General features: G+C 45.6%; 1 protein-coding gene across 3 annotated transcripts in view; it reads left to right on the forward strand.

Moving 5' to 3' along the window:
• The window catches only part of greb1l (GREB1 like retinoic acid receptor coactivator), a 398,395-nt gene that overhangs the window by 347,223 nt on the left and 38,110 nt on the right, over positions 1 to 13,062 (forward strand). For all 3 annotated transcript variants that reach the window (XM_070892951.1, XM_070892964.1, XM_070892957.1), the window contains 2 exons: positions 8,043 to 8,145; positions 9,925 to 10,080. In XM_070892951.1, the coding sequence (XP_070749052.1) occupies positions 8,043 to 8,145; positions 9,925 to 10,080 (259 nt within the window). The remainder of the gene's footprint in view (positions 1 to 8,042; positions 8,146 to 9,924; positions 10,081 to 13,062) is intronic.

Below are 13,062 nucleotides of genomic sequence, written 5' to 3' on the forward strand. Positions count from 1 at the left end.
AATTCCCAAGTAAGGTCAACCGGATAAATACCTCTAATGATAAGATAAGTACTATATTTTTTACCCTGGCCATGATTGCTGCAATTTCAATTAAAGGTTTTCAACTGAAAAATAGTAGTAATTAATGTAGCCCAAAAAGTCAGTTTGCAACAATGTTTGTCAATATCATATCATGCACCAGGAAATGTAATTATTTTCACAGGTAATTTTCCATACAATTATTATACAGGATAACAGAGAATCTGGATTTCGTTAGAAGGCAGTGGCATATTGGGGTCAATTTGGTTTCCAGAAGTCCAAGAAGGGTTGGGAAATGCAAGTTTTGATTCCAAAAAGCAGGGTGGTAACAGGATCACAATCATGTGGGTCACAGAACCACTGACTTAATGCTGGTAATCTGCCTGTTCCAATTTTTGGGTGGATCTCAGTTTAGGTGACTAGAGCTCACACCGGAAACTAGCAGACACCTAATGAATATATGCAAATTATGATCAGATGATATTCTCGAGACCTCGGGCACTATTTTCATCTCTGCTTGTTCCAGATCGTCACAAACTAGGGGCGGTACAAGTCAAGATGCAGCCATATCCAAAAATCAGTTAGAAAGCTTTGAGAGACATTTTGCTTGTATTACATTGTGGTTTTTTGCTACTTAGATCATTTCAAAGTGATTGTAGAGGCTGTGGAATTTTCTGAACTCCTTAAGGAATTTCTGGCAATTTTTTCACGGGGTCTTTCTGGCAATTCCACTCTAGCAGACCAACGACAACAATTTGCATTTATATAGCACCTTTAACGTAGCAAACCATCCCAAGGCGCTTAACAAGAGTGTTATCAATAAAAATGTTGACACCAAGCCACAGAAGGAGCTATCAGGACAGGTGACCAAAAGATTGGTCAAAGAGGTAGGTTTTAAGGAGCATGTTAAAGGAGGAGAAAGAGGCAGAGCGGCAGAAAGATTTGGGGAGGGAATTCTAGAGCTGAGGGCCCAGGCAGCTGAAAGCACGGCCGCCAATGGTGGAGCGATTAAAATCAGGGATGTGCAAGATCTCAGAATTGGAGGAACCCAGAGATCTCGAATGCTTGTAGGACTGGAGGAGGCTACAGAGATAGTCAGTGTATATGTGGAACCCTGACGTGTTTTCGGATGATGTTGCCGAGGGTCAGCACGCAGTTGAGAAACAGGAGGATGCCAAGGATAGATCCTTGGGGGACACCAGAACAATGTTCCCATTAAAGCAGGTCCTGCGCAGGCAACGATTTTATAATAGAAAAAACGCGCATGCACGATAATTTGAGTGGGTTGTGCAGCCCCTTAAAGGGGCCGTGCACCCAAACAAAATTAGCGGGAACATTGCTCCAGAGGTAACGATTTGGGAGCGGGAAGAGAAGCCATTGCAGGTGATTCTCTGACTAGGACTGGATAGATAAGAATGGAACCAGCCAACTGCAGTCCCACCCAGCTGGACGACAGTGGAGAGGCGTTGGAGCAGAATTGTGTAATCAACTGTGTCGAAGGCTGCAGACAGGTAGCGAAGGACGATGAGGGATAGTTTACCTTTGTCACAGTTACATAGAATCTCACAGAAGGATAAGAAGCAGCAGCAGGAGGAAGGAGCTGCAGCTCCAGGGTGAACAAATATTGCTGGCATGCTCACAGAAAGCATTACCATCCCAACAGAATTGATAGTCAGTACAATATACCTATAGTTACTTAAGAACATTATACAAGGAAACTGTGGCCTCGAAATTCGTAGCCCCCACAAGATTTGTCGGTGTCACCACGGCCTCGGGTTATTGGCTGCTGGAAATGGTCGCGACGGTATGAGAGAAAAATTCATGCTGGGGACTAAAGATTTTTAGCTTAGCGCTACCTCACTGTAATGCCAGCTGGTGGCATTAGTGTAGGCATCATAAGCGAAGTTGCCGACCAGAAACAGCATTCCATCTTCCAACAGTCTCTGGAAGCATGACAACGAGTTTGCTCGGCATTGTGGGATATTAAAATGGCAATGCATTAAAACGGCAATGCCTTCTGAACTGGAAAAATTTTTAATGAAGGAAGAAAATGTAGTGTTCTGCCCTTACTGCCTTATTTAAAAAAAACATTTTTAAAAAGTCCCAAAAAAGAGTCTCCAGCTCTTAAAGCTGAATTCCCTTCTGCATCTCAAAATGGGAAATGTGCTTCAGCACGAACACAAGTGGCTCAGCAAGTCAGGGAAGGAGCACCCCAGCTTTTTGCAGGGTGTCACCAGTACAAGCGAGGATCTCTACCCACAGTGCCCAGGAGGCCCTCCAGAAATAATGATGTGGGACCGCATTACCGAGGCCGTGACTGCCAGCCGTGTCGCCCCCACCACCTGGCTTCAGTGCCCATCTTCATGACCTCAAGGTCAAGGTCAGTGAATGCATCTTCAAAAGCCATCTCCTACAAACTGAATCACTAGCCTCACATACTTCTCAATGAACGCCTCCCACCTCCCCCCACCCCATCACTCACCTACCAATCACGAGGCATACCTCCCATTCCTAACCTCACCTTACACCTTTGGAAGCGATGGTGCAGGCCATTCTTGGCAGGGGCGTGGCTGAACCATTGGCCAGCAGTGGGGCTGAAAGGATACAAGATGCTGGTATTCTCATATGTTATCCTTCTTCACGCATGCACCTCTTGCCCTCCCCTCACCACAACTCCACGCTTCTGCTTTCCTCATTTTATACCCCCAAGAAATGCAGCCTTCCCAGCCAGTGTTGACCAAGAAGAGGAAGGGGAAAGTGAAGAAGAAGAAACACTGTCACTCGATTTGATACTCCCAGCCACCAGCTCCTCAAGATCAACCAGCAAAGCTATTTGCAATGTCTCCCACTCAAAGTCAGCAGCCTTCCATCAACCATGCTGCATCCACTAGGATAGGCAAAGGCACACACAAGACAGCCACTAAGAGATTGCATAAGAGTGATGAGTTGATTTCTTGATATCATATTGGATGACAGATAGGGAATGGGTGACCATCAGGCAGAGCAGGAGTAGGAAGGTAGTGCAGGGGTCCCCTGCGGTCATCTCCTCCAAAACAGATTTACCACTTTGGATACTGTTAGGGGAGATGGCTCATCAGGGGAAGGCAGCAGCAGCCAAGTTCATGGCACCATGGGTGGCTCTGCTGCATAGGAGGGCAGGCAAAAGAGTGGGAGAGCTATAGTGGTAGGGGATTCTATTGTAAGGGGAATAGATAGGCGTTTCTGCGGCCGCAATCGAGACTCCCGAATGATATGTTGCCTCCCTGGTGCAAGCATCAAGGATGTCTCGGAGCGGCTGCAGGGCATTCTGGAGGGGGAGGGTGAACAGACAGTTGTCGTGGTGCATATAGGTACCAACAATATAGATAAAAAAACGGGATGAGGTCCTGCAAGCTGAATTTAGGGAGCTAGGAGTTAAATTAAAAAGTAGGACCTCAAACGTAATAATCTCAGGATTGCTACCAGTGCCACGTGCTAATCAGAGTAGGAATAGCAGGATAGTTCAGATGAATATGTAGCTTGAGGAATGGTACAAGAGGGAGGGATTCAAATTCCTGGGACATTGGAACTGGTTCTGGGGGAGGTGGGACCAATACAAACTGGATGATCTGCACCTGGGCAGGACCGGAACCGATGTCCTAGGGGGAGTGTTTGCTAGTGCTGTTGGGGAGGGTTTAAACTAATATGGCAGGGGGATGGGAACCTATGCAAAGAGACAGAGGGAAGTAAAATGGGGCAGAAACAAAAGGTAGAAAGAAGATAAGGAAAAGTGTAGGGCAGAGAAATCAAAGGCAAAAATCAAAAAGGGCCACATTACAACATAATTCTAAAAGGACAAAGAGTGTTAAAAAAAACAAGCCTGAAGGCTCTGTGTCTCAATGAGAGGAGCATTCGTAATAAGTTGGATGAATTAACTGCGCAGATAGCTGTTAACGGATATGATGTAATTGGGATTACGGAGACATGGCTCCAGGGTGACTAAGACTGGGAACTCAACATCCAGGGCTATTCAACATTCAGGAAGGATAGACAGGAAGGAAAAGGAGGTGGGGTAGCATTGCTGGTTAAAGAGGAGATTAATGCAATAGTAAGGAAGGACATCCGCTTGGATGATGTGGAATCTGGAAGGTTAGAGCTGCGGAACACCAAAGGGCAGAAAACACTAGTGGAAATTGTGTTCGGACCATCAAACAGTAGTAGTGAGGTTGGGGATGCATCAAACAGGAAATTAGGGATGCATGCAATAAAGGTACAGCAGTTATCATGGGTGACTTTAATCTACATATAGATTGGGCTAACCAAACTGGTAGCAATATGGTGGAGGAGGATTTCTTGGAGTGTATAAGGGTTGGTTTTCTAGACCAATATGTCGAGGAACCAACGAGGGAGCTGGCCATCCTAGACTGGGTGATGCGTAATGAGAAAGGACTAATTAGCAATCTTGTTGTGAAAGACCCCTTGGGGAAGAGTGACCATAGTATGGTAGAATTCTTCATTAAGATGAAGAGTGACACAGTTAATTCAGAGGCTAGGGTCCTGAACTTAAAGAAAGGTAACTTCGATGGTATGAGACGTGAATTGGCTAGAATAGACTGGCGAGTGAGACTTAAAGGGTTGACGGTGGATAGGCAATGGCAGACATTTAAAGATCACATGGATGAACTTCAACAATTGTACATCCCTGTCTGGCATAAAAATAAAAATGGGAAGGTGACTCAACCGTGGCTAACAGGGGAGATTAGGGATAGTGTTAAATCCAAGGAAGAGGCATATATATTGGCCAGAGAAAGCAGCAAACCTGAGGACTGGGAGAAATTTAGAATTCAGCAGAGGAGGACAAAGGGTTTAATAAGGAGGGGGAAAATAGAGTATGAGAGTAGGCTTGCAGGGAACATAATAACTAACTGCAAAAGCTTCTATAGATACGTGAAGAGAAAACGATTAGTGAAGACAAATGTAGGTCCCTTGCAGTCAGAATCAGGTGAATTAATAATGGGAAACAAAAAAATGGCAGACCAATTGTACAAATACTTTGGTTCTGTCTTCACTAAGGAAGACACAAATAACCTTCCTGAAATACTAGGGGACCAAGGGTCTAGCGAGAAGGAGGAACTGAAGGAAATCCTTATTAGTCAGGAAATTGTGTTAGGGAAATTGATGGGATTGACGGCCGATAAATCTCCAGGACCTGATAGTCTGCATCCCAGAGTACTTAAGGAAGTGGCCCTAGAAATAGTGGATGCATTGGTGGTTATTTTCCAACATTCTCTAGATTCTGGATCAGTTCCTATGGATTGTAGGGTAGCTAATGTAATCCCACTTTTTAAAAAAGGAGGGAGAGAGAAAACAGGGAATTATCGACTGGTTAGCCTGACATTGGTAGTGGGGAAAATGCTGAAATCAATTGTTAAAGATGTAATAGCAGTGCATTTGGAAAGCAGTGACAGAATCGGTCCAAGTCAGCATGGATTTATGAACGGGAAATCATGCTTGACAAATCTTCTAGAATTTTTTGAGGATGTAACTAGTAGAGTGGACAAGGGAGAACCAGTGGATGTGGTGTATTTGGACTTTCAAAAGGCTTTGGACAAGGTCCCACACAAGAGATTAGTGTGCAAAATTAAAGCACATGGTATTGGGGGTTATGTATTGACGTGGATAGAGAACTGATTGGCAGACAGGAAACAAAGAGTAGGAATAAACGGGTCCTTTTCAGAATGGCAGGCAGTGACTAGTGTGGTACCGCAAGGTTCAGTGCTGGGACCCCAGCTATTTACAATATACATTAATGACTTAGACAAAGGAATTGAATGTAATATCTCCAAGTTTGCAGATGACACTAAGCTGGGTGGCAGTGTGAGGAGGATGCTAAGAGGCTGCAGGGTGACTTGGACAGGTTAGGTGAGTAGTCAAGTACATGGCAGATGCAATATAATGTAGATAAATGTGAGGTTATCTACTTTGGTGGCAAAAACAGGAAGGCAGAATATTATCTGAATGGTGACTGATTAGGAAAAGGGGAAGTGCAACGAGACCTGGGTGTCATGGTACATCAGTCATTGAAAGTTGGCATGCAGGTACAGCAGGCAGTGAAGAAGGCAAATGGCATGTTGGCCTTCATAGCTAGGGGATTTGAGTATAGGAGCAGGGAGGTCTTGCTGCAGTTGTACAGGGCCTTGGTGAGGCCACACCTTAAATATTGTGTACAGTTTTGGTTTCCTAATCTGAGGAAGGACATTCTTGCTATTGAGGGAGTGCAGCAAAGGTTCACCAGACTGATTCCCGGGATGGCAGGACTGACATATGAAGAAAGACTGGATCGACTGGGCCTGTATTCACTGGAGCTTAGAAGAATGAGAGGGGATCTCATAGAAACATATAAAATTCTGACAGGATTGGACAGGTTAGATGCAGGAAGAATGTTCCCGATGTTGGGGAAGTCCAGAACCATGGGTCACAGTCTAAGGATAAGGGGTAAGTCATTTAGGACTGAGATGAGGAGAAACTTCTTCACTCAGAGAACTTTGAACCTGTGGAATTCTCTACCACAGAAAGTTGTTGAGGCCAGTTCGTTAGATACATTCAAAAGGGAGTTAGATGTGGCCTCTACGGCTAAAGGGATCAAGGGGTATGGAGAGAAAGCAGGAATGGGGTACTGAAGTTGCATGATCAGCCATGATCATATTGAATGGTGGTGCAGGCTCGAAGGCCCGAATGGCTTACTCCTGCACCTATTTTCTATGTTTCTATGTATAAAGTTGGATTGGAAAGTTTGCTTTGTGATGGCTTTTATTTCAGCATCGTAACTAAGAGGACGCTGTGATGGTCAGTAACAGAGGAAAGGTAAGGTGTAGGACAAATATTGAAAGGGAAATTGAGGTTGTGGTCACTGGGACGGCAGGCGAATGATTCCATCCCGATATCCCGGCCAGAAAGGGACTGTCTGGATGGCACCCTTCCTTCTGCTTCTTCCTCTTCCCTCTGCGAGTGGTTACTGTAAATCTGAAATAACAGCATAAGATGCTGGAAATATTCAGCAGGTCAGGCAGCATCTTGACCTGAGACGTGAATTCTGTTCCTCTCTCCACGGATGTTGCCTAACCCGCTGAATATTTCCTGCATTTTCTGTCTTCTCAGAGGCCTTCCTTTACCATCCGAGGCCTTGCAAGCATCCAGCAGTACTCTCTGCACTCCCTGCACACTTAAAAAACTTTAACATATATTGCAACAAGCCACTACTTCAATAAAATAAAAACAAATTCAGCCCAAAAGCTTAAATGCAAACTTACCTGAAAGATGTTTGTGTCTCTTTAAGAGATGCTGACAGTGCCTCTGTGAATCTGCTTGCATGCTGTACTTACATGGCGAGCTTAGGACCCAGCGTTGAACTCAGTTCTATGGTCGAGATTCGCAGAGCGTGACGTTAAGTTGACGTGACGTCACCCTCTCATAATTTACATTTCCAGGGCCAGCGCTGCCATCAGCCCTCACCAAAATGGCGGCTGCTGAGTCCCGTGCCAGAGAAGGTGCTAGAGAAAATTTGTGGCGGTAAGTGGGTCATTTCTAGGCCAATTACTTTGTATTAGTTGCAGTGACCAACTATTTGAGGTCCATGGAAAGATGCATCCAAGTGTTTTGAGTGAATCATTGAGGTGTATACATTGCTTACTGTGCTATGCTATTTCTAAGGAGAAATATAATTATTATATTACACTTACTTAGTATCATACATGTCCTGTTTATTTTATTAACAATGATTTTTCAGTCTGTAACATATCCACTTCTTTCCTCTTCAGCAGCAACTCCCCTTCCTCTCAATATTTACAAATTTGGCTGCAAAAGTAACTAGAAATATACAGTTTAAATTGAAAGTTCACATTTTTTAAAATGCTTGTCACTGCCTTTGTTTTGCTAGCTTTAGGAAGTTTCTTAGTATGTGTTAGCAGTATTAGAAATTGTAATAGTGTTTATTCTTCAGATTTGTTGGTGGTTTCGAAAGATTTTACCAGATTTTTATGTTGCAGGTTGGGAAGACAGGTGCATACTTACAGTTCCTTAGAATTCTTTTTCGCATGCTAATAAGACTACTCGAGGTTGATGTATACAATGAAGAGGAAATTAACAAGGGTAAGTACTGTTGATATTTTGGTAAATGTAACGTTTATGTAGTGTTACATTTTATTTAGCTTTTATACGATCTGTAGGCTTATGTTTGATTATTGTCCTTACCTCAGAAATACCCTGATACGTAATGTAGGTATTCTTTACATGATATATATTATTTATCAAGAGTGCTCCCAATTGCCTAACATCTGAAACTGTGGGCCCAAGTTTCCGCCCTCTGGAAAAACGGCGCATCTCGATAAGGTGCGCCGACTTTCTGGAATAAAAAGTGCGCCGAAAACTTAGCTTGTGATTCTCCGGCCTCCTCGGGATGTCTTCGTGCTCGGCGTGGCGCAGCACAAGGGGTCGGGGGCGGAGCCAGGTCCCGGCGCTGAAAACAGTGCCAGGACCTCGCGCATGTGCAGTAGCTCCAGGCCCCCAAGGCTGTGTGGGAGGTGCCCGAAGAACGGCGCCCCTAGCCTTGGCCGAATGGGCTCACCGGGGCGGCGAAGATCGAACTCAGGCCTCCCTCCTCTTCAGCTTCAGCTCCCGCTCCCCCCCCTCCTTCCCTCCCGTTCAGGTCCCGCTCCGGCTCTCTCTCCCACCCCCTCCACCCCCATCTTCCCTCCCATTCAAGTCCCGCTCCTGCTCTCCCCCTCCCTCCCTCCCCTCCCCCCTCCCCTATCCTCTTACCCCCCTCTTCCCCTCCCTGACTCTCCCTCTCTCCTCTCCCCCCTCCCTCCTCTCCCCTCTCCCTCCCTCCTCTCCCCTCCTCTTCCCTCCCTCCTCTCTCCTCCTCTTCCCTCCCTCCCCCCTCCTCTTCCCCCTCTTCTTCCCTCCCCCCCTCTTCCCTCCCACCCCCTCCCTCTTTCCCCCTCCTCATCCCCCCTCCTCTTCCCCCCTCTCCTCTTCCCCCCTCTCCTCTGACTCCCCCCTCCCTTCCTCCTCGCCCCTCCTCTTCCCTCCCCCTTCTCTTCCCTCTCCCATCTCCTCTTCCCTCCCCCTTCTTCCCTCCCTCCCCCTCTCTTCCCTCCCCCACCTCTTCCCTCCTCCCTCTCTTCCCTCCCTCGTCCCCACCTTTTCTCCACCCCCCCCCCCCCGCCCATCTCTCGTTCCCTACGCCTGATTTGTAACCTATGCCTGATTTCTAAGTGTAGGCAAGGTTTTTCTGAGCGTACAAAAATCTACACTTACTCCATTCTAAGTTAGTTTGGAGTAAGTTTTCGCTACCTAAATTTGCAAAACAGGCGTAAGTGACTAGACATGCCTCTTTTTGAAAAAAAATCTGTTCTAAAATGGAACTATTCGAACTCAATAGAACTGGAGCAAACTAAAGGCTGAGAATTGCAATTTCTAAGATGCTCCATTCTAAACTAGTTGCTCCAAAAAAAAGGACCCACTCAGGCCGAAACTTGAGCCCTGTGTTACTAACTGTTTTTGTTGATATTTTAGTGCACAACTAGAGGTGTCATGTACAGAAGTTGCTTCATTAAGGAATTGAATCAGAATGACAGTAAGAACCAAGGATAGGCTCTTTCAGTGGGGATCCAGACCTTATTGCTGTGCACCATCTGGTCCCCCTGTTTAAAATCTAAAAACACCTCAGTAATATGAAAGGACACAAAGACCAGAAAGCAGATAACCAGAAGCTATTCTTTTGGATAGGTGAACACCTTTGGTGCTCCCTGAGATTGACGTAAAGCTTACGATCAGTTGTACTTGTTCACTCCACACCCTTTATTAAATGCACAATTTGGTGAGACAAGAAGGTTCGTAAACTAAACTGTGAACTTTTTGTTTCAGAGATGAAAGAGGCAAATGAGCATGTGCAGGGAATTAACGCACAGTGGCCTGACATTGAACTCTTCAGCAAAATGGCCTTTGACCTCACAGTACATGATCCAAAATATCGCCACATCAGTTCTGTGTATTCAGATAAGCTGCCAAAGGTTAAGCTAGGTCAGCAGAGCTTTCCTTACATAATAGTACAACTGCTTGAAATAATGTATTTATTGTGGGTGTGCAAAATGGGGAAATTAATTTGTATCCTCTTAAAATAAGTTTCTCCTAAAATAAGTAAAATTCATAAAATCATAGATTAGTGCAACACAGAAGGAAGCCATTTAGTCCATTGAGTTTGCATTGGCTCTTTCGATGAGCAATCCAATTAGTCCTACTCCCCCGCTCTTTCCCCATATCTCTGCAATTTTTTCTCCTTCAGGTATTTATACAATTCCCTTTTGAAGGCTATTATTGAATCTGTATCCACCACCCTATCAGGCAGTGTATTCCAAATCCCAACCATTCATTGCATAATTTTTCTTTTCCTCATGTCGCCTATGATTCTTTTGCCAGTCACCTTAAATCTGTGCCCTCTCGTTATAGACCCTTCAGCCATTGGAAACAATTTATTTTTATTTACTCTATTTAAACCATTCATGATTTTAAACACCTATCAGATTTCCTCTTAGCCTTCTCTGCTTTAAGGAGAACAACCCCAGCTTCTTCAGTCTATCCATGTAACTGTAAACCTCATTCCTGGAACCATTCTAGTAAATCTCTTTTGAACCCTCTCTAAAGTCTTCATGTCCTCCTAAAGTAAGGTGCCCAGAATTGGACACAATACTCCAGCTGGGGCTGAACTAGTGTTTTATATAGGTTTAGCATAACTTCCTGCTTTTGTACTCTATGCTTCAATTTATAAAGCCCAGGATCCCATATGTTTTGTTAACCTGTTCTGCCATCTTCAAAGATTTGTGTACAAACACCGCCAAATCTCTCTGTTCATGCACCCCCTTTAAATTTGTATCATTTAGTGTGTATGGTCTCTCCTCATTGTTCCCACCAAAATGAATCCTCACACTTTTCTGTGTTTTATTTCATCTGCTATGTGTCTGCCCATTCCACCAGCCTGCCTATGTCCTCTTGAAGCCGATTACTATCTTCCTCACTGTTTACTACACTTCCAAGTTTTGTGTCACCTGCAAATTTCAAAATTGTCATACATTAACTGTTGCTATTTTCCTTTTTGATTTAATCTATAATACTACCAGGCTGAATTTGCGGCCCCTATGGGGCTCATGGGAAGCCTCCGACCATAATTTCTGCACCATTATTTTACCTAGTAAAGACCAGAGGCCTGAAATTCTGTTTGGGCCTTGAGCACTTCGCTAATGTAACTGCCTAATATCGTCAGGATTCTGCTCTTTATTTTTCAGTCAGCCATTTTCCATTGGGGGGAGCAGCATGAGTAAACTTTTTGCTCATCCCCACCACATCAAAGGGGTGTGTGTGTTTTGGGGGAGTTCCTGGGCTACCTCAGGAATTTTGCACAGTGTTTCCTGATTAATTCTCAGTGAAGTTAAGACCAACTGAGAGCTGGCTTTAGTCCCACTGAGGCCTCCCGAAAGGCCCAAACACCCTGCAGCGTGAAGTTATTGATCCTGGAGAGGATTCATTAACCACAACAATGTTCCTGCTGGCTCCTATTGGAGCTGAAGAGTAATTCACACTGTGTATCATTTCAGATCTCTCCTCCATCTTTGGAACAGTGCATTGCTCCTCGGATTTTCGTGGTGGTCCATTGGGCTGGATGCCACGATGTATCCTTACTGGCGCAATGTCCCCACCCCATGTATGCAAATGACCCCCATCCCCATAATTTGGGGCAAAGCTTAGGGATCGTGTGGACGATCTGCTCCGCCACTCTTTTGCTGGCAGAGTGGCCCAATAATTTTAACAGTCTGTAATGATGCCACCAGTGACATTTCTTGACATAATTCCCATTGCCAAGATGACTGCCATGTGACTTCAGCTGAGCTAGACAATGCTCTCCTGGCTGGCCTCCCATCTTCCATCCTCTATAAAGTTGAGCTCATCCAAAATACTGCTGTCCCCCTATCCTAACTCACACCAAGTTCCGTTCACCCATCACCGCTGTACTCGCTGACCTACATTGGCTCCTGGTCCACCAACGCCTCATATTTCAAATTCTTATCTTAGTGTTCAAATCCATCCTAGCCTCCCTCCATATGTCTGTAATCTCCTCCAGCCATATAATCTGGGTTCCTCCAACCTCTTGTGCATCCCCCACTTTCTTTGCCAAATCATTGGCAGAGGTACCTTCAGACCCCTAGGCGCTAAGCTTTGGAATCCCCTCCCCAAAACGCTTCCCCTCTCCACATCACTCTCCTCCTTTAAGATGATGGGGTCGAAATTTATCCTCTGGAAAATGCCTCTTACCGCTGGAAAGCAGCAGCCACATGGCGGAGTCAAATGGCCGCCGATTTGGAGTCGAATGGCCACCGCTAGCAAAATTTTCCTTGGTGCTTTTTCTGGCAGTTCCCTCTTCCGCCCCGCTGCTGCCGACCTCTCCTAAGAGTGTCATCAAAGCACGCACTGCCGATTTCCCGCACCTCAATCCAAATTCAGCTAAAAAAAAAATCTTCAGGCCACCGAGCAGTGCCCCCCGGCAGTTTTTTTCTCTCGGTGCACTGTGTTTTCAGTGTGTGCGACATGGCTGTACAGTGTCCATTCAAGGGGAGCGTGCACTGCCGCGACCGGCAATTTATTTTTTTGTCGGCCAACTGCCAAGTTGGCTCGACAGTTATACCCCCCGGGTTCAGTCGGTCCGCCAACAGGCAGCCTGGCACCCCTTATTAGGTGCCAGGCCGCTGGCCCGGCCAAAGCCCTCGCTGGTGGCCCAGTGGACCTAATTGAAATAATCGCAGAGCTCGCAGCGGCTCGCCCCTTTATGTGAAGGGGAGAGACCTGATGACGCACAAGTGTCATGACATCATCAGCTGACAGCAGCAGAGTCTCCATCCCGCCTCCACTTCCACCCCTCTAATGTGCTCACCGCCACACTACCGCCCCCATTAAGACTGACTTCCAGTCCGCTCGAAAAAAATGACAAAGAGCTGAATTTCGTGCAAGAGGCCA

This window comes from Pristiophorus japonicus, chromosome 1 (assembly GCF_044704955.1).
Source record: "Pristiophorus japonicus isolate sPriJap1 chromosome 1, sPriJap1.hap1, whole genome shotgun sequence".
In the NCBI taxonomy this organism is placed as follows: Eukaryota; Metazoa; Chordata; class Chondrichthyes; family Pristiophoridae; genus Pristiophorus; species Pristiophorus japonicus.